At 43.5% G+C, this 26,646-nt stretch overlaps 1 protein-coding gene across 3 annotated transcripts; it reads left to right on the top strand.

Annotated features, from left to right (window-relative positions):
- Nucleotides 1–560: 560 nt before the first annotated feature.
- On the top strand, nt 561–25,042 carry LOC118505839. 3 transcript variants are annotated; one of them, XM_036042199.1, is made up of 7 exons: nt 561–975; nt 14,120–14,919; nt 15,023–15,149; nt 18,179–18,299; nt 18,828–18,904; nt 19,790–20,171; nt 20,601–23,747. In XM_036042199.1, the coding sequence occupies exons 2-7, from the start codon at nt 14,320–14,322 to the stop codon at nt 22,114–22,116; spliced, it is 2,823 nt and encodes a 940-aa protein (XP_035898092.1). In that variant the 5' UTR covers nt 561–975; nt 14,120–14,319; the 3' UTR covers nt 22,117–23,747. The 3 variants fall into 3 exon arrangements, with proteins under 3 accessions (XP_035898092.1, XP_035898090.1, XP_035898089.1); XM_036042197.1 differs by having other exon boundaries at nt 561–1,860; XM_036042196.1 differs by lacking the exon at nt 561–975 and adding an exon at nt 12,595–13,234 and having other exon boundaries at nt 20,601–25,042.
- The last annotated feature ends 1,604 nt before the right edge of the window (nt 25,043–26,646 follow it).

Below are 26,646 nucleotides of genomic sequence, written 5' to 3'. Positions count from 1 at the left end.
GAAAAGATGGCAAATATCGGACATGCATTGCTTTACATTGGCTACCGAAAATCGCAAACATAGAGTAAAAATGTTGTTTTTTTCAGAAAGATTAAATGTTACAGAATATTGGAAAAATGTAATAAAATTTATCCCACTGCCCGAGTCGGCTAGTAATTCCCCTTGACGAATAATGCGACCAAATATTTTCAATGCTCTGTGGGACAACACTTGTTATGTTAAGATGACACATAAACTAGCACAATTGTTTAAGGAACTGAGAAACGACCCTGTTGGTTCATGTTTGCAGCCCCATACCATATGATTTTTTTTAAACAAACTCTCGAACATGTTGACCAAAATGATGCTCAGTCAAATCACCTTCTAAATACATGATAGAAAAACACCTTTTAAATACATACACCTTACCTTAAACCATGCTCAACACTCCTGTTTGAAAAAGTAAATCTATACCATTGTCTGATTGGGTCATGTTGGCATTTCACAATCTCGTTTGAATCACTAATGTCAAAGTGCCAAACATGGACCAACCTTCCAGTTTGCACATCAGCCTGACAAATCACAATTTATTTCTAGAAGCCCTGGGAGACGGATGTGTGTCGAACTTTCTTCGCAAATTAAGAAAAAGTCCACAAATCGCACTTACGAAATCTCAAATTCAAACGCCAAACACTACCCCCCAACCTCACCCACACACACACACCCTTTGTTAACTGGTGTGTTCGAAGAAGCTGGCATCTTACCGCCTCCCAGAATCGTATAATCCGTATCCGGGGTAGAGGTTCGATTGCGATTGATCCATTTTCCACGGACAGCCATTGTGAAAAAGTGAAGCTCCGAAAGCGCAGCACAGACGACGAGCACCAATCTCGCGCGAGACCTGTGTCAAAGGCGACCGCAAGCAGGAGGAATAGGCCCTTCGAAGCTGCCAAAAAGAGTGTCGTGAAGCACGGTCGTCAATCTGTTAGGATTTAGGTAAAGATATTGCTCGGTGTTCCAAGTGAAAAATTACAGCCCGACAAGGCTCGTCGTAATCCAATCTATATTGCATATTTGTATGTGTGTTTGCGGTGGTGCGATTGTGTCCAAGTGTGCGTGAAGTGGTGTTGCTGGTGCAGTAAGCTAGTGGTGCAGTGGTAGTGGTGAAAGGAAGAAAGGCAGTGCTGCCAGTTATTCTACTATGTGACGTTTGAGCGATCGATTCGCGTTTTTTTAAGGCAGTGTGATCTTTGTTTTGGTTTTGCTTCGCCGTGCAACCTACCACCGCACCCGACCAAAAATAACGCCAAGTTTTTCCCTCAAATCTGCGGTGAAAAGTGAAACGCTTCTATGAGCCATTGTTTTTACCAGCACATACTATACATATTATGTTAAATACATTCGTTCGGTGCGTTCTGGCTTTGTTTTAAATGGTCCGGATGGTCTGACATAGAGTCAAAATGTTCCCGGTGCAATGTTTTGTTCGCTAACGGTGTTGAGGTAGAGAAAATATGGTGCATCCACTAGATGGTTGTTGTTGTGATTTATGTTCAAACTCATCGATACTAGCGACGACGATTCGTACTTGAATGCGAGAAAATAGGTTCAAACGTGTGAGCGGGTTTTGAGTGCTCGTGCTAGTAAGGAAAGAAACCGAAAGCCATAGCAAAAGCAGTGCTCAGAAGCGCATACCTCTTGACGCGTGAAAATAACAGTTGTTCTATTCCCTGTTGTTGGATTTATACATAAAAAGAAAAGTGCGTTTGGGAGTGGGGATTCGACCAGCTGATCGACGTGAACGCAAGCTCGCTCGAAGGCAAATACTGTAAGGCTGGCGCACCCAGAACACGAACTGGCGAACTTTATTGCATATTGGTGAAGGTTAGTCTAATCTTGCTTTTCTCCTAGTTAGCTCGATTGGTTTTTCATTCATATGTTTGTTAACGTTATGTTTAGTCATAGCTCTTACATCAAGCCTCCCAAAACACCGCTCCTTAATCTTTTATCGTGAATTTGCGTCATGATCCCAGGCCCGATAATAATTGCATAGGAGCATGAATCGAAATCAAAGCAACCGAATCGTTCGCAAACGTCACCGATGACAAAGTTGAACTTAGGTCATGTTTCTGGTCATCGCTTCAAAACATTCCATCACATCATCACGTCGGTAGTGTCTGTAGAGCATCCAAATATTTTCATCGATCACTCGGTCCCTTGTGCGCTTGTGTTGGTGGCAGTTGGTTGCCATTCAATAACGTACAGTCAGAGCCAGCCGTTGGGCATGCGCACCACCAAGAAATCATAAAGAGGGCTCATTCTTTCATGCTGCCGCAGCGATACAAGAGGACTAGGGTGGTACAGGTTTATCTTTATGAAAACACTACGACATGTACGACATAATCCGCGGCACATCCTTTCAAGGCAATGGTCAAATGGCAATCGATGAATCGCAACATACCTCTATACACCAGAAGCGAGAACACCTTTATTTGCCGTTTTCACTTTCAAATGGCCAAAGCCATCGGGTGTCATGTTCGACTGTGTGTTGACTGTATGCATAAAGAAATTGGCATTTGATTGCGGGGAGAAACCAGACCAGCTTAATGGCGGGGAACTCCGCGCCCGGTCCGGTGCGTTGTTTTCCCACGGTTTTCACACAACAACACGCGTGCATGAGTCACGGGTCCGGAAGCGAAAAGTGGTTGTCTAATTAGACAGCAAGCAGTACCGCAAATATGAAACGGAATCATGCTGTCGGTGGCCATTAGCGGAAAGCTAAAGGTTATCTAACCCTGCAAATAGCTATAAGTCTGTTTTGTTTCTGCTATTGGTTTGACCTTGCGAGTTCCGAGAATCAGATCCGCTGGTGCAGTGTCGCTGTCGCACTGTCTTCTAAGCGGGCATACCATCCTATTGTTGGGTGCTTTAGTTCACAATAAAATCAGGCATAAAGTTAAAGACCGCCAGGCTGTGTCATTTTTGCCGAATTCCGTCACACGCAAGCAGCGTTCGTATTGGACGAACTTTCCATATCTCATTGTTTCAATATTTCCGTCTGTCGTCGTCTTCGTCGTCTGTCAGATATTGTTCTAGAATCTAGATCGCATCTTCCTCAGACCAGTCGAATCAGGAAAGCGAGGTGGCACACGCCACCAGCCAGCGAGATAAGCCTCACTTCACGGACTGACCGAAACTGAACGGTGGTGGGGTGTTATCTTCTGCTTTGTGTTGTTTCGGCTCGTTGAACGTAATAAAATTAGCTTTTTATACCAACCAACAACCACGTGTGACGTCACCGTTGTACGACCGTTGCTGCTCTTTGTTTTGGTCCGAGGCAACGAATTATCAGTACCTGGTAACAGATCCCCCACTAGTTATATCTTCTTGGAGGATGTTTGCTGAGCACTGGCACGGACACTCCAAAAGGATTGTAGAGCTGTAGAAAACAAGGAAATAACTATAAGCTCATGCAGCCAGGCCGTTTGTTTGAGATGGAATCATTCTTGGTTTAACTACTGTTTTATCCTCCAGAGAAGGAGTCGACAAAATCCGGCTTCGTGAGAAAATATTGGTAGGACTCGCAAAGAACACAAGATCTCGTTTGTTAAACACCGGAGTTTTTCTAGCAGGATAAATATTGCCTCCAACTAGGAACTTTGTAGTCTTTATTTTGGCGAGATCGATTATGGGATGGTCTGCTTCATTACCTTACTTATTTCGAGTATATACCTGTTGTAGAAGTTCTCAATACTTCTCATAGTCTAGCACCCTCGCCTAGCTATCCAATAAGCTCCAGCATTTCTGTATAAGCATAATCAGAGTATAAGCATACTCTAAGCAGATGCTTCAGTCCCTAAGGGGTACCTTCCTGTAAGCAGGTTGTAGAGTCCTGAGAGCCTCGGTCGTGTAGAGGGCCTCCAGTTCTATGTAATAATCTCTCGTATAATATCTCTACTTGGCCACTGACTCTGGCTCTGTCAACAGTTTTAATATCTTACGGTTTCAAAAAGATTGATCCGCCATTGCCGGTAACCAGTTGAATTTTTTTACCGATCGATTGCAATTGTTCGCAACATACGATCGTCGTTTGCAGACAGATTTGCTTTTGTTTTTTGTTTAATGAAGTGAGATAAGACGACGGGCATGTAAAGTACAAAACTCTTTGTTACATGCTGTTAACAAAGTCTTAATCTCTGCTGACATTTAGTTAAATCTCTTTGAAGGTGTAAAGCTGTTGTTATGGACTATGAATAAATAAACAATTATCAATTTGACCATGTGCTTATTTATCAGGCTCAACAAATTCCTAACAGCAATACCCTGCAGAATCCCTTTAAATCCTATCCCAATAAGGCTATCTAAACACTCTGGCCCTTTGTGTTCTAAACACACACGCACAAAGGAACCAACATCCTACTTAACATACTCCTCTCGAACGCGACGCAGAAGTTGTGGTGACCAAAGTCCATAGCTGGAGGTATACATTTTCTATGAACTGTTCCGGTTAGTTTTCCGTAAACACCTGTAGTCCTGTCAGGTGGGAGGGACAGGTGTTTGATATGGCGTTGTTTATACAGGGATTAGTAAAACCTGTTGGTTGCCAGCACCCTTTCGTACACGTATCTCTTACTATTATTATCGATGCTTATTTTTCCTACAATACCTACAGTGATGTTTTGGACGACTTTGCTAGTGCGATCACCTTACATTTGGGTTCTGATTTGTTGTTCGGATCATTTAGCTATAATAAATTCTTTTAACGTTTAAACTGAGGTAGAGTAGAGGGTCATCATCTATAGCGAAATGTAACACAAAAGCAAAACACCAAATATTGACTTAGATATTTGTGTAAAGTACGAGGAAGCACTAATATCAACTGAATGTATTTATAACAAGATCATAAACATGAGCAACCCCCCGATAGTACGTTAAAGCGTACACAAACAAATGACGACACGCTACTGCCACCCATACGCACGCAGATCGTCGATTTGTCGATGCGATCTTGTTGCATAATTGTTTAGCATCGCGTAAAAATAAAGCTCTCGTCCGGGTTTCTTCCGATGTTTGAACTATGACGAAAGACCGGCCGTGAAATACACCCCCTTTAAAGTGTTCTAGAGCAGTTTGGGTATAAGCATTCACCACGCTTTGTTTGCTTTTGTTTTCAAACTCTGCCGTATTTTCCGGTTTGTGCGCGCGTAAGATATTTTGCACTGATAACGCCGAGATTATTTTAGTTGGTGGTAGTGAGTGTGGTAATGTGCTGCAGGGATACGCGGTTCTTTTCTTTCCATAAACAAATGAGCAATTTTGGTGGTAGTATTATCTTGAAAGATTAAAAATAAATGACTTTCTATTTATAAAACACCGACAAAGTGCTTGCCGATGTCTCTAATGCCACACGCAAGTGACGGACTGTTACAATGGCAAAGTAACTAACGCCGACATGTGGTCAACTTAGGGATGGCATTGAAACAGCTGTTGAAACACCATCTGTTTATGTACTTCGGTATATTCGTTTTTTTTGCTTTGATTAATAACTAAAGTAAGAACTTTATTTATTTGGCTTATGCAAAAATAAAGAAGATATGTTACATTTTACTCAAAGCTCTTGTAGATGGAACAATTTAGAGAAAAGTATTTCTACGAAAGAAGATATAACTTAGTAAGACTCCAACTAAGACGTTGTTTAGATTACATTGGAAATCATAAAAGAGACCTATTATTGAGCTTGATTTGTAGGACTAGTAACAATACTGCTAATACAGAACGGCATAGCCTTTAATCCACTTATGTACCCTTGGACTGAACCAGTCTTTAACAGCAAATGTGGCAGCTGAAGAGGGTGTGGTCTTTCCGCGTACTTTGGACCATACGGGAACCAGACTTTTCAAAAGTCCTATCTACCGTTTTTTTATAAAAACAACAAAAAAAGAATCGTCAACAACAGACATGTGAAACTTGTTTATGCTGTGGCAACTGGTTCAAAACATGTGTTTGTGTGAGCCTGGAAGAAGTTTGCGTGAAGTTGGGTGTGTACCGACAAACCGGAATTGACGTACGAGAATGGGGGGGAGAATGGGTTAACTAATGGGATGAAAAGTAGAAAAATAACTTTTCAGATTAGCAGAGCTGTTGGTTAGATTCTTCGCACCACCAATAGGAACACCGCGCGGAATCAACCAGCTCATTATTGACGATCTGATAAGAGGCTCGACCACCGGTGGCATAATTTATGGCCTGTGAGCAATGTTTTTTGGTTTGCGCTGAATATTTTATGCAAACTAAGGATCACTTAAGTAAAGTCAAGCTAATGCTAATGGGTTTTTAAAATGAGTAAAAATTAGAGTTTTACATGAATAACTTCACACACACCCCTCTTTCAATGCTAGAATGTTGGACAACAGGGTTACCTTATCATCTGTTGTTACTTACGACAGAAATCAGCAATCTTATCGTGCCTTTCCAATGTAATAGAAACATAATTAAACCGATTACATTGTTAAGCATCAGTCTGCTGAAATTTGGTGCTGATTGCACGGTAACGCCTGGTGGGTACGACTTATCAAGTTTTATTTTATTGCCGCGAAAGTCTGTTTGGGTGTTTTTTTTGCCAAGCCCCACCCGAAATCAGCTGATTTATTGTTGTCCCACTTTCGAGACCCACTGTACTTCTGGAATCGTACCTGTGCTAATCTATCCAGGAAATTTAAACCTTTTTTCTGTTTTTTTAGGGAAGCTTCAAATCAGCTTCTATTGCGTAACAGAAAGGAGATTATTAAATTTTCCGCATGAAGGACAAATATTATTGTTGTTTCAATCTGCTTTTTCATTTTATTTTTATGACGTACATTGGATGTGACAACTGTTTTCCTACCAGCATGAAAGCGCCAAAAACGTAAAATCAATACTGTGCTTCACAGGGGCAGTTCTTATTTCACCACGGTAAGATGAATTTATTCTATCGTACCACGTCAACGATAGAAAAAACCAAAACCATCCACAGCTGCATAGTGTTGTTTAGTTTGGCATACAGCTATAAACTGTTTATGTGACGATAGATTGAACCATTCGGCGAAGACTTCGGAAAATAGAATGCGTTTCCTCCGGTAGTTTTAATTGTACTGGTAAGTGTATAATAAATTGGTGGCCGAATTCAAAGCTGGACATACAGTCTATCAAATACGACTAAAAGACGTCCGAGTGGCTCAATAATTTTGCCGGTCGTTCTTCACATGATCGGCATGAGAACCTTTCCGGATCATTCCCTCGTTAGCATTATCAATGGATCAGTCAAACCAAGCTTTATTTTATATCCGTTGAGAAATATCAGCTCGCTAGTCCAAAATTAGCGGTCAAATATGAATACCACTTCATTTAAATATGCGCAATACGTTTTGAGAATTATGGGTATGATATGAAACCACTCTTGACCAACAACAGCCAGATGTTCTAGTCAAATAAGGGTTGGTTAGTGTGTACGCACACTCCGCGCGGGTGAATCGCAGACTGGCAGACTACATTGCTAACCACGACAGGCCTGGTTTTGATGTGCGTTTTTCCCTACCAGAAGGCTACCACTTGTCCCGCATGCTTCTGCCTGACAGCATGACTGACGTGTGAACGGTTCTTCGCGTTTAGATTCTTGAAGGTCATGTTATGGATAGTTGGGACGAAAAGAAGTAAATGGGCATTTAAGTCACGAGGTTGCATTTTGCTTGTTGTTCTCAAAATGTAATACTGTCAACAAAATATCTGTTTCGTGTCACTCAGCCATAGCGGAATGGTGGCAATGATTCATAAACGATGAAAAATAGGTACATAATTAGATGTTTATAAAATTATAAGTATTTGATAGTGTTTATACAGCTTACAGACTGGCGATATTCATAGTCGCTTTATTATGTATGTGCACCCCCTTATGTGACTTATGGTACCGCAAATGGATTTTGCACCCAAAATTCTAGGCGCAATGTGGAGGGTTATTGAAGGTATTTATGTAGCTTACGACTTCCAATGCGTCATTATGTAGTACCAAAATACAAAACCCCGCAAAGGGGCAGCATACGACACACCTTTCAAACTCTCGGTACAGTCATACCATTTCGGTTCAGTTAATTTTTCCTAATACTTGAAGCGTAAATAAGGGTAAAAATTGAGGTATAAATAATCAGAAGACGACGCACGTATCGCTTTGAAAAATAAGATTTGTAATCAGATGGCTACTGGCGTCCTCTGATACGCACAAACGCGGTGGTTGTTATCTACGTGTCGGAACGAGTCGTCAACTGTGTTGGAATATACCGGTGCACTTGCTTTGCTGGTGGAGCGATGTGTTATGTTTTTTCCCGCACCACATAACGTAAAAACAGTACTAGGATGACTAGGTCAACGATTACGTAGGCTGTCGTCGGCTGTTGCTGTTACCCAGCGAGTATCTAAGCACGCCGCTTAACTGATGTTGACAACGACATTTATCCTGTTTTCCCGGTTGTTGCCCATAATGCAATTAAAGCTTAGCCGGCCATCGCCACACAAGCCACGACTGCCGCCAGTAACTTGACATTGAAAGAGTTCTAAGTGTTGCCCATAACAAAGTTCGAGGTTATACTACCAATAATAACGCGAAGTTATTTTTATTTCCCTACGTTAATTGCCATTGTAACGTTGCAATTGTCTTTACACTGAAGCAATCCGTATTTGAGTTAATGGTAAAATAAACACTTTACATGATCGTTCGGGTTCGGGTAAATGCGAAAAATTGAAATATAGGGAAACTATTTTTATCTTCCCTCTTTTGCACAATTATAATTCCTCATGTGGAACAGGTCGTCCCATTGCTGCAATGATTCCACCAGCTGCTGATGCATGCAGCCGTTCACGTCACGCCATGTTTGCAACTGTTATCCCTTGCGGTAAATCTTTTTTTCCCGACTGGCGATAAGTTTTGGATACGATCCAAATTTGGCAATGTGCCGTTGATATACGGAGACTATTACAAGCAGATTCCATCTTCAGATCTTCTGCTTCGTTCGTTGCAGTTCTCGCTTTACCATTCGAGACGATAGACAAGTAGTTGCTTAGGTCTTCTGAGGGGATGAATGAAACTGTAATAAGAGCAAGAGTTTATGCGGTAGTTGGGTGACCTTGGGCTTTTTCAGGCTGTCCAGATGTCTTTTAAAACTGCATGATAAACTTGATAAGAATTCATACTTTCGTCGGATATATCTATTCGAAAAGTGTGCTAAATATATTTACCATCGATAAGTCATGAACAACACTGCGAATTGGGATTGACATCTGGTTCATGGTTACAACTAGTCGATACCACCAGACACACAATCAATATTGCTCATGCTCATCATCTGCTCAACGTGCAAACACATCAAAGGCGTGAAAAATATCACTCACCAACCGCTCTGATGCTATTCAACGTGCAACGGCTTGAGTACCGACCAATTAATATGTGCCGCATGAAGTACGGCACGATAGTGCTTTTGAGCAGCGTGACTATTTGTTAAGTAGTTTACGATACATTTAAGCCCTTTATACCATGCCACACGATGCCATAGGGTGACAAACACGGACTGTTACGACGCGAGCTTACATGCATAAATGTTCTATTCTTGAACCAAGAGGCTACAGTTTCGTTTGCAAATTACGCGACTGTTTCGTAGTGTGAACCACCAATGCTTTACGGAAATGGGGATTTAAACGATTTTCTGGTCGTCGTCGGGGTTGGTAGAATGCGAAAATCGTTTTACACAGGATCTATACCGGGAGGAAGCCTGTTGGAGCAAGTCACCATTTGTGGTGTGATTCTTGTGAATGCATATTTGTTTTTACTGTTTCCGTTGATTTGTATAATGTACTCGCATATTTCGTTAATCGTTGCCGTCAAATATTAGTCCTAAGTCAGGAATTTTTGTTTCAACGACATCGAATTTTGGCCAGAAGGTCAATGTTTGGCTCTTACAAACCAATTTTCTGTTTAAATTCAATTGAAATAAATATTGTCTTAACTGGTCTGGAATACTGCATAATACAACACCAAACAAAGCACACAGTCACATAGCTTTAAAACTAAATAATATACGTAACACTACATACTACAGCATTTTCTTTTAATACAATTTAGTTAATCTTGGATTATTTCTTAGAATTAACTGCAATTACCTATTCAATTATATTAAGTGTTTTAGTTATGAATTGTATAACCTTGGATTCTTCAATCATACCAAAAATCTATTCTGTCAAGAAGGAGGACAGAATAAATTTAGACAGCAAAATTCCAGAATTATTCCAACCACGTAAAGTTACCACGTGTAATAGTCCTATAGGAGGTAAAATTTAGCGGCAACGACTTTACATGGGTATTGCAAATTTAGGTTAGGGCTTTGCATTTCTCTCTTGGTCTTTTGTGATGATGTGTTGAGAGAATGTGATTGTATACTTACAACCGGTTGACTAACTGCTTTGTCTTACCAGCAATTGTTTGTTTGTTTGCTGGTTTTTGATGACTATTGCAAGCACGCGCACACGCCGATCTAGTTCAATCCAATTCGATCCGTTGTTATAGTGGAAGCAGCTTCTCTGTTTGAGATTAACTGAATCACTTAAAATTTTCCCCCTGACTATTACTTACTTACTGACAACAATCCTCGATACCGCCCACTGTCTAGCTCCGTCGTCTGTCAATATATTTTTCCGACCGTTCTGGTAGACGCATCAACGCCATCACTCCATCTCAAATTGGGCCTAAAAGGAGTCTATGGACTGGGTCATCCGGTGCTATTCTCATGATCCTGATGATCAGACCACCCCAGGCTTTGGTCTAATTTGCTGCACGATGGGGGGAGATGATTGTAACAATACAAATAGATTTTGTTCTTCCTAAAAGTTTTAATACCAATTAGTAAAAATAAAAAATCTTTTTCTGTATTTTAAGCTTTGTGCTAATCATTCTTCTGTTGAATTAGAATCCTATATAAAAAAGGAAATTCAAATCTGATTATTCAATCGTAAAATTTCAAGTCCCACTGCTTCTCATATTATTGAAAATTTATGTTTATTATTGACAGCCTGTTGTCCACACCGCTGCTTTTGTGCGCTAGCCCGTACGCTTGCATACATTGGAGGGCAAAATATTCCGCTTCTCTCTTGAAAACAGCTCTGTAACGGTTTGTGTTTGCTTTACAACTGTCTGTCCTTTATCAGCTCACTAACCTCGCGACGCCACTACGCCTTTTGAAACACTATCAACTTGCAGGCCGCCAAACATGCAAACGCGGCTGCATGCATTCTAGCTGAATAAGGGCGGTGTGATTCGCACGCGGTACTTCGTGCGCACAATTGCACTACCTTTCCGGGAGCACCAAACATCATGATGAGGTGACGATTAGCCTGCTGACTGGCCAGGCGTACTGCGTCGGATCCGGTTCTCCCACTGAGGCTTGCTCTACCTCTCTGCCTGCGTCTGGCATGCGGTCGTCTCGTGGTCGTTTGGGTCCGTCTACTGAAGTTTGGTGGGCCCGCGAGTGGCGCATTGCTGTCTATGTTTGTTTTGATCGTTCACCTTCGTGCGCAGCGACTGGTGGTGTTGGTGGTGATTCTACGTTCAACGCAACCTGACACGATGCTGTGTTCTCCTCGTACGTGGTTCGACGAATCAGCTGATTCAAGTCGAACTGTGATAGCCGCGAACAATTTGTATGCTTCTGCGTGTATGCGTGCGAGCAAGCTCCACTACCGATGGTGGAGACGCATGGTGGGGGACAAGCCAAGTGTCGCGTGTTCAAATGGTGGGGGAAGCAATTGAACAAAGCATACCGGAACTGAAGTTTAAAGTTGAAATCATGACTTCCAGCGGTTTTGCAGACTACGGCTTATCTACTACCACCTATACAGTGTTGTTGTTTGGCTTGTTTCTTCTTCCATCGTTCACAAGTACCGTTGAGTTCCTTATAGGTTCGACCTTTGGGAGCTCGTCTTCGTTCGCCCAGTTTTATTCCCCTATAACGGCTGGTGATTGATCGCATTCCATGACACCCGAAAAGATCCTTGAACCTCCGCAGGCAGGGGGCGGAACAATCGGCGGCTTCCGCAGTTGACGCTTAGAAGCCGGTTTCTTTGTTCTGGTGGCAAGAGATTGAAACCTTTTCGGAACACGTGTCGACCTGTCAAAACAGGCAGGGCATGGAATTTCTGTCCCTACATAAAGGCCCTTATTCCTTTTGTGGCACTGCTGCGATCATGAATTTGGAACGCTTGCCCCGGAGTACCGAAGTGTCTGTCGTTTAATGTGAAGGAACAGTGCTGGTTGACATTTGTCTCCTCCCGCAAATATATCTCATCGTGCTGTCGTTGACATCGGTGACACTTTCGTTGACTTGCTTGCTGTTTGTTGAAGGTAGCTGCTGTTGTTGTTGAAATGTGGCGTGTGTGTCCTCCGCTCTGTAAAAGGACGTGCGCGTGCAACAGGCACAACCAGTAATAGTGCGCTTGGTTGGATGTGTGATCACACACCTCTCTGGCTCATCCCAGCGTAACACGGCGCAACGTGGAGAAATCCTAAAATAGTATCGTCCACCACCGTGGGACAAGGAACGCCGCATGTGTGTGTGTGTGATACAATTTTAATCATCAACCACCAAAGCTAAACCCAAAACAAAACCACGATGACGACGAGGTTGTTCTGCGCTCTCGCTCTCTCTCAAGATTACTTGCCGGATAAAGAAAAGCATACTCGGTCGCTGAGGCAGGATCAGTTCGAGAGATTCAACTCAACTGCACTCTCGCTCAGTTCTTGACGGCGCATGCCTTCGATCCAAATGTGCCAGTCGTCTGTGCGACCGATTCAAATCAGTCTCCGATCACGATTAGCTCGGTTGTGTCGTTTGTGATTCAGTTGAGAAGAGCAAGAGAAACAATTAAACAGGTTCTTCTTTGCACGATTAAGCCCGTGTAGCGGTGTTGTTCGGTCGCGTTCCGAAGCAAGGATTCCCGACGGCTTCGCCGAAGAAAAGTGTGCACCGCCACCAAAGAGACTTAGAGACTATAGTTCAACGGCATCTTGAAACGACGGTTCCCAACTACACCTAGTAGTGTCGACGCGTGTGGGTAACTGAGTTTTCGCGAGGGTCGGTCGTGCATGCTAGTGAGTGTAATGTCAAAGGGTAGGGTCGTTCGTCGCCATCGCTGTCATCTGAACGTGTTCGGATTGCGAATCGAATGCAATCTACGACAAACTTACGTAAGTGTTGAATGATGCACGCGAATGCAACTGGGCAGGGGGGGAGGTGGAAGGATGCACTTTTTATCATGCCGGTGGTTGCAAGTGTCGTTGTGTTGGAGTGAGAGCTCTCTTGTGCAGCAGTTGCTTGTTGCTGCCGGGTCCGGGTTCAGCGAAAATGGGCAACGTCTCCCATGGCAGCGGCCAAAATCGCCGATCTGTGTTGTCATCTAATTCCTGGTAGCAAGTAGCCTATAGCGTCTATGTTCCACAAGAGGGTCGAAGATGTACACTTGCCGCCGCGTCTGCTTTGTATTTATAGGTGCATAGCTTGATGATTCAAGTGTCCTCAAAATGTAGATTGTTAAACTACGACATTTATACCGGTCGCTTCTTTGTCACAAACAATCGTCATTCATTACACGCAAACGACTTTGACTTGTTCCATCTGGTTCTTTTTTTTATCGCAAACCGCCACGTGTGAAGGATTAAATGTGGATGAAAGCGGAGCTGTTTTTGTTTCGGTCGTTTTATTTCATTCCTAAGGTGTCAATCACAAGGAATATATTAGAGTGCGGTTGATTGTAAAACGAGATTATGATTGGCACTAGGGGCCCGGACAGTGAGAGATAATTGCTTGGTCGTCAAAGTGGCTAGTTGTTGTAAAAGTGATAACAATTTATGACAGTTTCTTGGATCTCATTAGAGGTGCGCTGGGTGTAACATTTGAAGGGATAATCGTCGCATTTGATCTTAATTATAGTTTCAGAAACGTCACGTATATATAAGTTGAGCCTTTTTTTATTTGTTACAAACGGTTATAAGATAGGCATATAGTAGAACGCAATTGAAAGTAATAAGTCCTTACTCACAAATTTCTTTCTTTCTTTCTTTTCTTCTCCACAGCCGTTTATCCGATCGATACCGACACATATAAAAGATACTCAACTAAGCAAACTTTTACCTCACAAATATATCTGACCCAAAGTCAGTTGAACAGCGTCAGTCGTGAGGACATTTCTCGCCAAATCGTTTACAAACCCACAGTTACGGCGGCAGAAGCAGTAGCTTGCACCGATCAAGAATACGATTTGTGGCATAAGGGCATGGTATATTTTCTGGGTGATTGGGGCATGGGAGATATTGAACGTACTACGGCGCAACATGTCCCTACAAATTTGCAACAACTTAATTTCCACAACCATACCGGCAACCATCAGCAGCAGCAGCAGCAGCAGCAACAACAACAACAGCAACTTCTGCATCCGCAACAGCAACAACATGAACATCAGCTTCAGCAGTCGCGATCTGTGCAGTACAGCAATGTTGCCCAGCTACAGCAAACCATTTTGCCCACAAACACCGGCCCGCACCAGCCCCATCGTTACGACCGGTCGACTGTTGCCGGTGCATTCCATGTAACGAAAAGTGACAATCTCTCGACGTATTTGAAGGAGGTTCATCAGCAGCAGCACCGCGCTCAGCAGTTGGAAGTTCGGCAAAACAACGGCAAGCACATTAACGGCAGTTTTCAACAGCATCATCTACTGCGCATCGGCTCTGGAGAACACCATGAACAGCAGGACCTTCGTCACCTTACCCAGCAGAGTCTGCACTATCATCAGCTTCAGCAGCAAAAGCAGCGCTCACACCATGATGTCGAAAGCGACGAGGACGAGATCGCTCTGTATCCTCTCAACAATCAGGTAGGAAAGAACGGTGGCGAGATGCTGGTGGGGAACCCTCGGTGTTTCCGTCTGCAATATTGTCACGGTATTTACAATGTTCTCTGTTCAATGCCGATTGCAGGTTGGCGGCCACACGAGGCTACTGTTGCTAAATCAGAGCACTGTGATCAAGCCCCTTAACCTTCGCGAACTTGAGTTCTATCAAAACATTCCCAGCGATATACAGCAATTTGTTCCAAAGTACCGAGGTAAGTGGCGGACGGACGTTCGATGATTCACGGTTTTGATTGGTTGGTTGGTTGGGCAGGATCATCTTTCGCATTTTTATTTGCTTCGTGGAGGGTTTTCTTGTATTGCCGGTGGCCGGTATATGGTATGCTATTTTTGAACTTGTTAATATTCACTCGTGTGTCCACTGACTGGCGCCACTCCGGAATGTACAGGCCCCACAGAGGCCGTGTGTCTGTCTTGCCGTTTACGCTCCTCATGGGGCAATCAGAGACAGAGCGCGCGGCTGATGGAAAATATAACCTATTGAACAGCTTTTCACGCACTGCGAACATCCTCATTTCTGCGACGGGTTTTTTATTTTTTTTTTGCAGAGATTGTTTTCGTTACATATCTGCCCGCTTTTGACAAGTACGCAATAGTAGCACAGGTTGCATGATGGCGCACTGGAACTGATGGAAGAGACGAACAGCGTTGCGGAGGGAGCATGTTGATTAATTTGCAAGATTTTTCTTAATGTTACGTTCAAGGTACATGGGAATGGACAAGTATTTTCATCCCTATTCTTATCAAAGTTGCTAATTTAGATATGAACGTTTGTAAGTCATAGTACCGATATATTATTTAAAGTGGTGAGTTTCAAAGTTTTCCTAGAGTTCACTATTGCGTAACTATAATTATTACCACGCAAAATCCCTTATAAGTGAAGCTGTATAAGTTTTTGATTTCTGCATAACTTTACGCTAATTTCATTTGCCTGGAAACACAGCCTGAATGAATTTCTTGAAGAGACCGCGTAGCGTTCAAGGAAAGAAACCTGATTGCTGTGGAAAAAATTGTTCATTCTCCCTTTCAATGGAATGGAATTTTCCCACGTTGCGCGAGCGGTTGACAACAGAAACGCTTTTGACCAAGGAGCCGCTTAATAGCCCTCTGAAGTGTGTCATCTTCAATGTTTGTACGAGGTGAGGGAGCAAAGTTTATGTATACCGGCAGCTGCTGATGTGACCGGTAAAAAAAAACATTCCTTTACTTTCGCTCATTCCTTTCACCCTGTTTTCCCAACCCCCCTCCCCCATTCATGGACCAATCCAGTAGCGGAAGACTTGTAGATGTATAGATGTATGGCGGAGAATAAGATTGGATAAATTTATTGCCGTGCTCTCCTGGCAACAGTCCCGGTGTGTAGTGGTGTGGTGTGAAGGTCATTCTGCCGACTGCTGTAGTTTGAAGTCATCGTTCGACAAGCTACAATATGGTTTAGTGCTGCTGGCCGAGCGCATCATTGTTATCGTTTGTTTTCAGCGGTATAAGGATGACCCTCGGCGCATTCTTCGTGCGGCAAACAAAATAACAATACCATTCTAAGAACACGGAGTAACGGAATGTCGGCTATTTTTGCTCGAGCCTGCACTTTGCAGGATGTAATACGTAGCTAGAGCATTTCGCTGTGGGGGGGGGGGGGGGTAAACGAATGCTTATACGCTTCCAGCATCGAAAGGTATCGATAGTTTATGTTTTTCTCTGTCTGTCTGTATGTGTGTATACACATAAATACATCAGCATGGACTCAAGTGAAACACACTGATGTCGCCGTTGTGCGAATGTATTGCGTCTTTGCTCTAATTAAAACCTAACCGCTCAGCGATAGAATGCATTAATGAGCATGATTTTTTCGTTTTGATTAGTTTTATAGCAGCATTCTTAAATTTCTCGCCTAGCCATTCACATAGCACATATGTCTATCGAGGAGGTATTTTAATCAGATTTGCTCGCCAATAAATTTCTTCCCTCGTTTGCTGCTGCAGAACTATGATCACGGGATGGTAAGGTGGAGGGAAGCAGAATTCGATAAAAAGTACTTAAAATTCCTTTTGCTCCGTTTGAAAGGGATTCGTTTGCATGCTACCGTTCATGCAGAGTTCGAATGGCGGGCTCATACATCAAATCGTCCAGTACTACTCGTATAGGTGGTATGTCGAGGTTGTGGGGGTCGTGGCAAATGGAAGCAAATAGATATTCTTATTATAGAGAAGGTTGTTTGTGTGTTATTTCGAGCGAGCGTATGTTTGATTCCATACAAAAAAAAAACCTACAGATTGGAGGTGTGAGCGAGTCTACAGCGCACAGTTCAAATGGTAGTTACTCATGCGATTGATGTACATTCTTGCAACTCAAGCATCCAGGGTGAAGACATATTATCCTATGCATGTAACGTACAACACTCCAGACACGATTTTGTGTTGCTCTACTTTTGTTGTCTGTTATTTATTTGGGACTCGATTGCAATGTGTTTTGAGTGTGGATTTTTGCAATGTGATTCCTATAGTTCTCATTCGGCTATTTCTCGGTTTTCGGTTGTCAATATTCCTTCCGCAGCTATGAATTTAAATTTTCCGTAAATTTGAAATGTTCAAAATACATGTTATTTTAAGGTGGAAAAAATGGAAAAAAGTACGATTTCTTATAAATTTCGACATTGCAATACGTTTGAACGTTTCAAACAATCGAAACTTATGCGTTAAGTAGGTTGCTGGATTGTTACTACGCATATGTAAAGAGAATGAGGTCATGGCACGTTAATGCGCACCAGTAGCCCCTCAATGCTTGCTTCCTTCTCCAGTATTAACGGGGCATTCTTATTATCTATGACGAAACATCTCCAACATATTGCGTTTGGTCAACTAAACATCGTAATATGCATATTATACAGAGCGAATGGATAATATCTGAAATTCAAATTTTACCAAAAATTCAACTGTATTTTTAATTAATGAATTTTTTGCTATTTTCACATCACTTCATAATATAAGAACAGATGCAATATCTGCATTGAATGTTGCAAAGTGGTGAAAAAGAGTTTAAAATTGAATAGAAAATTCATTCAAATGCTTCGGTTCAGATCCATAACTGGGCGCCTCCATTGTCCAGGATTGGTTGTGTTAGGAGTTCGAAATTATCGAGTGCAAAAAAAAAGTATTGTAATTGTTTTAAATCCTTGTGTTGCGTGTATCTCACCATTTTCTATTATTCTCCCTTAACTTTCCAGGTGTGATGCAAGCAACGACGATGGGTGGATCCAAGCTTGAGAAGCGTTACTCACCCAGCTTCCGCGATGATCCTGTCCGAAAGACTGCAGCATCGAAAAGAAAGCGCGAAGAAGTGTTACGGTTAGTAGAAAAGATGCATGCCCAGGATGGCTTAATCATTCTTCAAAACAAATGCGCTTTTCGCTAGAGAAAAGCCAACCTTTCGAAACATTAGCTCTCTGTGTAAAATGATGATGATGATGATGTCATATCGTGAAAAGAGTAACGGCAGTTAATGGCTCTACGACGCACTTGCGACGGATATGTGTTCAGAAGAATGCAAAACAAAAAGAGGGACAGACGTTGGGTTCTGTCGAAATAAACAGGTTCAGGGTTCTTAGCATCGCCGAACCTGTTTACCGCTGCTACCCAATCTGATGGATTGATTTGGTGCAGAAATTTATTTACCCCGTATGCTACATCGCATGGGAAAAGTTCAGTAAAGTCCGAAGAAAAGTGCACACGCATCGAATGCCGCCTGTATGTGTGAGTTCTTTAGCAGGACAAGGCACGCAACGCAAAGGTTCATTCGTCAATTATTACTTTACCACACGGCTCGAGTACAGTCCAGTTCTAATCAAGGTTTTTTCTCTACTCTTCTACTTGCAGGATGAAAATACATAAAAATGGAATACCTTCCGAAGTGTTAAAAAGTATTGCACAGATAGACAACTCTAACAAACAATGTTAGTATAGCTCTCGCGAAAAAAAAGCACAGCATTACCACCAAACGCAAGCTTTGCCATGCGCTTAACGCGATGAGGCGTAAGATGGAGATCTTACCCGCTGACCGCGTTTGAATGTTCCTTCGTTAAACTTTCTCATCAGAATAAATCGTTCGCAAACCACCATCGCTTCCGTTGCAGATCATTTTCACCATCTGTGTGTGTGTGTTCTTTTGATGCGATATAGTCGAGCCATAGCTATCGACCAAACTGATTTCGATGTACAGTTTTTGTGATGATCCAATCGATGGATCGCTGCTGAATTAGAGGGCCCTTTGGGACCCAAGCGCGCTACTTTAAGTGTTTGCTGTTTCCTGTATGGTCTACCATGTGTGAAAGGTGAAAAGCCAGAGCCACATTTACTATTTCCGATGCTGTGCTAAACATGAATTCAAGAAGCGAAATACGTTGCTGCTACAAATACACTGTGCATGTTCAAGATTGTATAGACAACATCAATCGGCCATCATTGTCGTCCTGCAGGAATGGTTTAGTTTAGTTGTTTCTTTTTGCTTTTGTTTGTTCGTTACGGAATCCTGCTAGCATCGCAGTATCAACGGTCGTTCGCTACGGTTTAACATTTACAGAAAGGGTGAACTGCCACGAATTATCCGGGAAACATACACTTCACTCATCTACTGCACACCATCATCAAACTCGCTTCGTGTTTTTTGCTTTAGCTTTGCTGTCATCGTTTCCCGCGAAGGAGCATCAACCGGCAGACTCTCTTTGTGGCACTTGTGTGGCGTTGTGTGACAGCAATGCATCATTCTAATGGTAACGCAATGTTCTTTTTCCACTCTCTTTTCTTTTCATTGGTTCACGACGGGCCCACTTATGGTGCAGATTTTTTGATGCTGGAAAACATTACTTCTGCGTACCGGAACCCATGTATACTGGATCTGAAGATGGGCACCCGCCAGCACGGTGATGACGCATCGGCAGAGAAGCGCAGCAAGCAAATGGCAAAATGTGCGGCCAGCACTTCCGCCTCGCTCGGCGTGCGGCTGTGCGGCATGCAGGTTTATCAGGCAAATCTTGATCATTACATGAAGCGCGACAAGTACTGGGGCCGGGAACTGACCGAGGACGGGTTCAAAGGAGCGCTACACAACTTCTTCCACAACGGCTATCGGTTACGGGTGAAGGTCATAGCGAAGGTGCTGGGCAAATTGGAGCAGTTGCGGCGCGTAATAGAGAAACAGTCGAGCTATCGCTTTTACTCCTGGTAAGTGTGCCTCACAGGAACGAGTGTTGCCGATTTTCCAGCTGTTTTTGAATTTTTCCCATAGTTCATTGACATTTTCCCAAATTATTATGGTTTTAGGCCCTCGGTTTCTTGACGCCTAATATAGCTGCTTGTTAAAATATGTTTACATTTTGAAAATCATAAAAAAATTGTCCCACAAACACAAAAATGTCTGGGAAACCATTAAAAAATTGAAACTTTTATATCTGGGAACATTTGAAAAATACTCCAAAATGCCCGATATTATTGTACCTAAAACGTTTTTTTAAACATTAGTCTAATACTTTGCATAATTATCTATAATATTTTGTGTTTTTTATACAGTCCGTTCTTCAATTAATTATTCGTTTTTCATGGCTTCTAATGCTTCATATTTGTTATCCTTTTTCGTACTCTCTTTTTGTACAGTTCCCTGTTGATCGTGTACGAAGGATTCGAAGAGATGCCCGCACCCAACACCAGCGACTACCATTTGCTCGAAACGGAATCGAACTCGTGCTGCTACGATGCGGACGCGTCGAACAGCTCAATCGAGCAGTACCTGCTGTCCTCTTCGAACGAAGAATCGCCGATACCGTCGAACATCAGCGCGTCGTCCCACACGGATCAACGTCCCTCGTTATCGTCCATGGCCACGGCAATAGCTGCAATGGCAGCAGCAACCAAGGCAACCACCCTCACCACCGCCAATCCAATGCCTCCACCGCCGGTGATAGCTACGGCACGCGCCGACGACGGCACGAGTAGAGACATTTTCGCCGACCATCACTTCCGCAGCGTGGTGACGGACGATGATAACAACCGGCAAAGATCACAGATCACTGGCAGCAGCAGCAGCAGCGATCCAGAGACCAAACTGGCGCCCTTTGTTCCGATATCGGAAGAAACGATCTACCCGGGAGGGCCAACGGACGAACGGTCTTCGTCGCCGAGTGATGCCATTCCGATGCGAACGGATGCGTGCGGCACAGTCCAAACGCTCACCAGTTCCAGCCCCCACTCGATGGACTCGTGGATGAACTACAGCAGCAACAGTAACAGCAGCAGCGACGACTACGCTTCAGCCTTCGTTTTGCCGAACCACCTGCAAAGTTCGTCCGCCGTTACGCAACCGGAAGTGGATTGCAGCTTCGGTGCTGCTGGTGCAGCAGATTGTGATCGGCTGCTCGGTGGAGCAGCAGAAGACCGCAGGGTAACAAACACCGGTGTCGTGGACTTTAGCACCAGTATTAAGTTCGGCCACAACAAACTCGTGGAGCAGAGCAGCAATATTAGTAATAATAACAACAACAGTGCACTGAATGGCACGAACGCACGCGGCGACAGCGGCGGTACGAAGATGGAGCTGACCGATGAGGGTACCGGTCCGGTCGAACATGCAAGCACGTTCGAAGAGGAAGGACAGCATGACAACTCCGACGCCGGCTACCACGAGGACGAAGAGGTGGACGACGATGATGAGGAGGAGGGCGAGGTGGACGACGAGGAGGAGCGGCAGCTGCTGCGACAGAAACTGCTAGCGGGCAACAACAGTTCCAAGCGGTTGCGTGGTAAGGACAGCTGCTGTACCACCGCCAGTTCTGCCGTGTCCGGTAGTGTCAACATTACCGGCAACAGCAACAGACCGAGCGACGGGCCTTGCTCGATACCGTTGCGCCGGAAGCTTAGTTCCAAATCCAAATCTGGATCGTTCGGTGGTAACGCGGGCAGTGCACCCGGCGCTGGGAGCGGTTCCTCCGGTGGCACGTTGGCGGACGTGCGAATGATCGATTTCGCGCACACGACCTTCGAGATCAAGAACGGAGGCGCCTCGCTGTGCAGCAACACGAACGTGAAGGTGCACCACGGCCCGGACAGCGGGTTCCTGCGCGGACTCGATAGCCTTAAGCGCATCCTGTCGGAATTGTGCGAAGAGTACTATTGAGGCTTGTTGTTGAAGCCACAAGCTGGATGAAAGACATGAAGCGATCGAGGACGGGCACATAGTGCTGATACGATGACTCGTACGATGGAGCTGTTTATAGGGTAGCATGTAGTAATGTAGGGAAGGCGGAATCATTACGTGCAATTCACGGTATGCGATTAAGAGGCACGTTGGTGCGCCATCGATCAGTACCCCAACAGGACTCACAGCAATGTGATCGTTTTAGCTATCGTATACTTTCGATTCGGTTTTATATATGAGTTCCCTTTTCTAGATTTTAAATTTAAATTGCTCAAAATATTCGTCCGGATATTTTGCGTCCCATCAGCGCTGCTCCGCTCTGGTCTGTGTCTTTTTTCGTCTTTGTTGGTACGGTTGTTACATTGTGTGTGCGTGTGAGTGCTTTGGCGATAGCAATCGCTACAGTTCCACGCAGGTGCGTATGTGTGCGTGTATAGGAGGCATTGACAAATGTTGTTGTTGCTGTTGTTGTCAACGTATCGGGTGATTAGGAGTTAGGGAATGATATTCATAATCTCGGACTGTAGCTCGGACAGATAGTGATAGTGAGAGTAATAGTAAGAGATAGCAATGGCGGTTAGCAGGATCGGTCGCGTGGCTTCTCTTCCGGTTCGACTGCTCGCCGTGTGCTCGCAAAACAACAAAACAAAAAGAACGGAAAAGAAGATGAAGGGATTATTGTGATACTGAAAAGCATTTGTTTTGTCGATCCCCGACCTCACCGCCCTGCCACTCACTCACAACCCAAACCACCTAGCAGAAGCCAACCTAGCCTAGCCGACGCATCCCCCTCGATTAAGTTTAGTTTCATCTCGCTCAATGTGTCTTTCGTACGGTTTTAGCTGTTATGTGTCGCATGTTGGTGTCGTCGTCGTAAGCAGTTTCGTGTGTGTATTTAAGTGAAGATAAAGGTGGTTTAAAATATGATAGTACAATCTTGCAAATGTTCTTTTTTTATTTGTGTCCCCATTCTGTTTCGTCCGTAGGTTTTGTTTGCCATAGGTATGCATCTTGTTGGTGAATGAAGGCGTTCCTCTTCAAGAGATAAACAAAAAAAAAACCGTCGCGGATAGGATATTGCAATTTTGGTTTGTACTTACGGCACGCAAAGAAAGCAAGGCGCATTATTTCTAAATTGTCCGGAACTTCTTATTAAGGATCTGTGAGCGAACAGCACGCACGCACATACGCAAACACCACGTAGTACAATCAGCCATGGTCGATTTAGGCTTTTTTTTCCGCGTCAAATTACTTCTCGATCGCTTGATCGATCGCGGTACGTGTGATTTTGCCCTCAACGACTCAAGAAATTGTGTCGCACCCTTGTCGTTAACAATTTCCCGGTAGAACCACTAGAGCCGCTCCCGTTAGTCAGTATTACGATATCTGCAGGGTAGTATGGGGAAGTATTGTTTGTGGTGAGAAGATCTCGTTGATGGTATGCGTTCAGTTTCGTGATTGGTATGATGGGTATCCTTGTTATTATAATGGCAGGAAATGCGTAGACTTTGCACAAAACCTTAATTGTACTTTTAAGCTGCAGCAACGGGTGGGCGAAGAAAGGTACAAATGTTTATATACATATATATATACACATAAACCTACAACAACTCTACCGTGTAGCTTATCTTCTACTTCCGCAAACCTTCAAAGTTTGTGTGGTTGTGTTTAGTTTAGATCAACCCCTTGTGATGAGCAGCGCAAAACGAAACTGCAAAGGGATTTGATTTTGTAGTCGACTATTGGCCCACGTGGTCGATTCGTTGTTGCCCCCAGCCTTCCGTTCTGCTAACTCACACACATTCACAAATACACATTGCTCCTCGCGTTCGCGTAATCTGTAAGAATGTGTAATTTATTGTCACACAAATATTTGAAAATAGTTTTATCCTCACGTGTAAATTACAATAGATAAGAAAGCGTCGAACGAACGTCGGCGTCGGCATAAAAAAAACCGTGGACAGCACAGCACGCACAACCATAAAACAGATACAGATTAAATAAGCCTAATCTCATACAGATCGATACAGTAGAGTTGACGAAAAAAAAAACAAAAGAACACGCACCGATCAGTGCATTTTAAAGCAAAATTTGAAATCCAGTTTCTCTGTCGTTCTTATACTTTGACAACAAGCATAAAAATGTTACCAAAACAAATCGAACGGACATGTAACGTGTTAGCAATACTAATTGGTACTCCTCTAGAGTTTTGCGATTCTATTGTTCCTGCTGCTGCTGCTGCTGCTGTTTGCTAGACTTTGCGGCGGATTGCATAAAATTCGCATCAACAAATCCAATCCAAACGTATTGTTATGCGGAGCTGCGCAACAATAACATTGTTTCCAAGCAGCTCTATTTGAATTTGGCAGAGCTAAGGGCGCTAGAATTAGCAACAGTAAACCATAACATCCACTCTTAATAGATAAACACATTAGCATTTGAGAATTTTTGGAAAACGTTTGTGCTGCAGCAACGTAAAGGACGGACGGCTTTGCATTACAATATTTGAATATAAGAAAAAAAAAGGACACAACAATCTGCATATAAATAAAGCGACAAAACACAAGCATAAGGTTAGTTGTGTGTGTGTGCGCGCGATTGCGATCGTGTTAATTTAAATGTTTGGCAAACAAGTGTAAAGTTCCCGGCAACAGTGGAGTGGAGTGAAGGACGTATTTATTTGTAACAAAGCTAAAAACAAGACGAAGTCGTCTTGCAGGATCGACCTATGCAGAGGATGGTGTATGTAATCGAGCGAGAGAGAGAGAGAGAGGGAGGGGGGGGGGTGCGAGAAGAAATCCACGAAGGAAATGGAGGACATATAATTAAAAATACAACAACAAAAAACTGTACCATCAACATGCATTGATTTGAAGACCTGAATAAAGATTTAATAATTTTGAAATTTTCTGCTCCGCGGTTTCGTTTGATTTGATTGAGAAATAGTTCGAGACGCCCTGATAGAGACTCTTTGTAAAGAAAATGTGGATAAAACGGAAGAAACGGCGAGCTTTGAGCAGCACAAGAACGACTAACAGGACGGATAAGAGGCACGGACTTCTGTACTCACTCAATCGATCGATGTAGATCTTGCGTCTTGCACCCGAAGCTATGCACCAGTGTAGTCCACAGCAAGTGTCTTTGTAGAAATGCTGGCTATGGAAGGCCGGCATCCCTAATGACAGGAATTCCGTCGACTCAAACCTGATCAAAGGAAAAGGAACGAACAAAAGGAGTACTTGCATGGGTCTTCCATGGTCTTGCATGGAATGAACACGTTTAAAACCTTTTTTTTATTAAGATTCAAGTATTGTAAAACAGAGTATAAATTATGTCAAGCGGAAATTCGAAATACGCGGAATCCTCAGGTCCTCATCATACACATAAGTTATCAGTTGCATGGATAATGATCCTGACCACAGCGCGGCGATTGCTGGAATATGCTCTGGCCATGTAGGGTATTAATAGCTTCACTCTCATTCTAAGCGTATGTGCAGGCGCATACCGGTTACATTGTGTTGAAAAAGATGCAAGGAGAGATGGTTGACATTAAACCAAGGATAGTTTGAAAAGCTTCGCAGTAACATGATCGTTGCAATCACATACGACGCTTATTTTCTACGCTTTATGCCTAACAGCTCTGCTCATGGCGTCAAATATCAGAACTCCTTATGGAGTTAGTTCCACATGATTTACAACCCAACTCCTATTTAATCAAGTGCTTGCCATGCAGAATCATAAAGGAAAATTCCCAACTCCTGGAGACATGTCGGATGGTGGAGCATGGTGGACACATTACCTTACTACTGAAAGCCACAGCAATTTTTAAGGACATCACTCGGACTACGACTTGTTTGGGCTCTACAGCGCTGGATCCTTCAAGCAACTGGATGACGCCTTACCACACCGGAACATGCATGTCGTAGCTTTTCAAGATATTCGTTGGCTACGGACAGATGTGAACAACAGGCGTGGTAGTAACCGCAACGACATTTACTTGAGCTGCCACGACCGCTTCGATATGCTCGGGAAGGGTTTCGCCGAAAGTCCCCACATGAATTCCGAGATTATCGGCTTTAAGGCCTTCAGAATAGACTTTTCATCTGCCTCATCAACGTTCACGCCCCTACTGAAGACAAGGATCAAGAGGAAAAAGACCTGATTCACGGCAGTATCGTCGGTCCAGACCAGACACTCACGTGCAATCCTCTTCACTCTCTTGGTCCTCTAATAGAAGAGACTTTCTTGGGGAACCGACACTTCCACACGAACACAGTCGCAATCACACAGTCAGCGCCCAGTTGCAACACCTGGGAAGTGATTGTGCAAATTGAAAGTGGGAGGGTCCTAACACGTCGAAACTGTTTAGACTCAGAAGCCGAATGGAGGTACTATACGAGGCCCCCTGCATGATGTCAGGGCCAAATGATTGAGGCTCCTAGGACCTGACAACTTGCTTACAAGAAGAAAAGGAGGAAGCCCCTTGGGGACAGTTGAAAGTTTGCTTTA

The sequence above is a fragment of the Anopheles stephensi genome, chromosome 2, assembly GCF_013141755.1.
Source record: "Anopheles stephensi strain Indian chromosome 2, UCI_ANSTEP_V1.0, whole genome shotgun sequence".
Classification (NCBI taxonomy): Eukaryota; Metazoa; Arthropoda; class Insecta; order Diptera; family Culicidae; genus Anopheles; species Anopheles stephensi.
This window is presented reverse-complemented; position numbering and strand designations above follow the sequence as displayed.

Bases quoted from the DNA above. Each gene is read 5' to 3' on its own strand.
- LOC118505839 (XM_036042196.1), top strand. From the start codon at position 13,213: ATGCAATCTACGACAAACTTAC. The intron at 15,150-18,178 runs GTAAGTGGCGGA...TTAACTTTCCAG, and splicing joins ATTTGTTCCAAAGTACCGAG to GTGTGATGCAAGCAACGACG. The intron at 20,172-20,600 runs GTAAGTGTGCCT...CTTTTTGTACAG, and splicing joins AGCTATCGCTTTTACTCCTG to TTCCCTGTTGATCGTGTACG.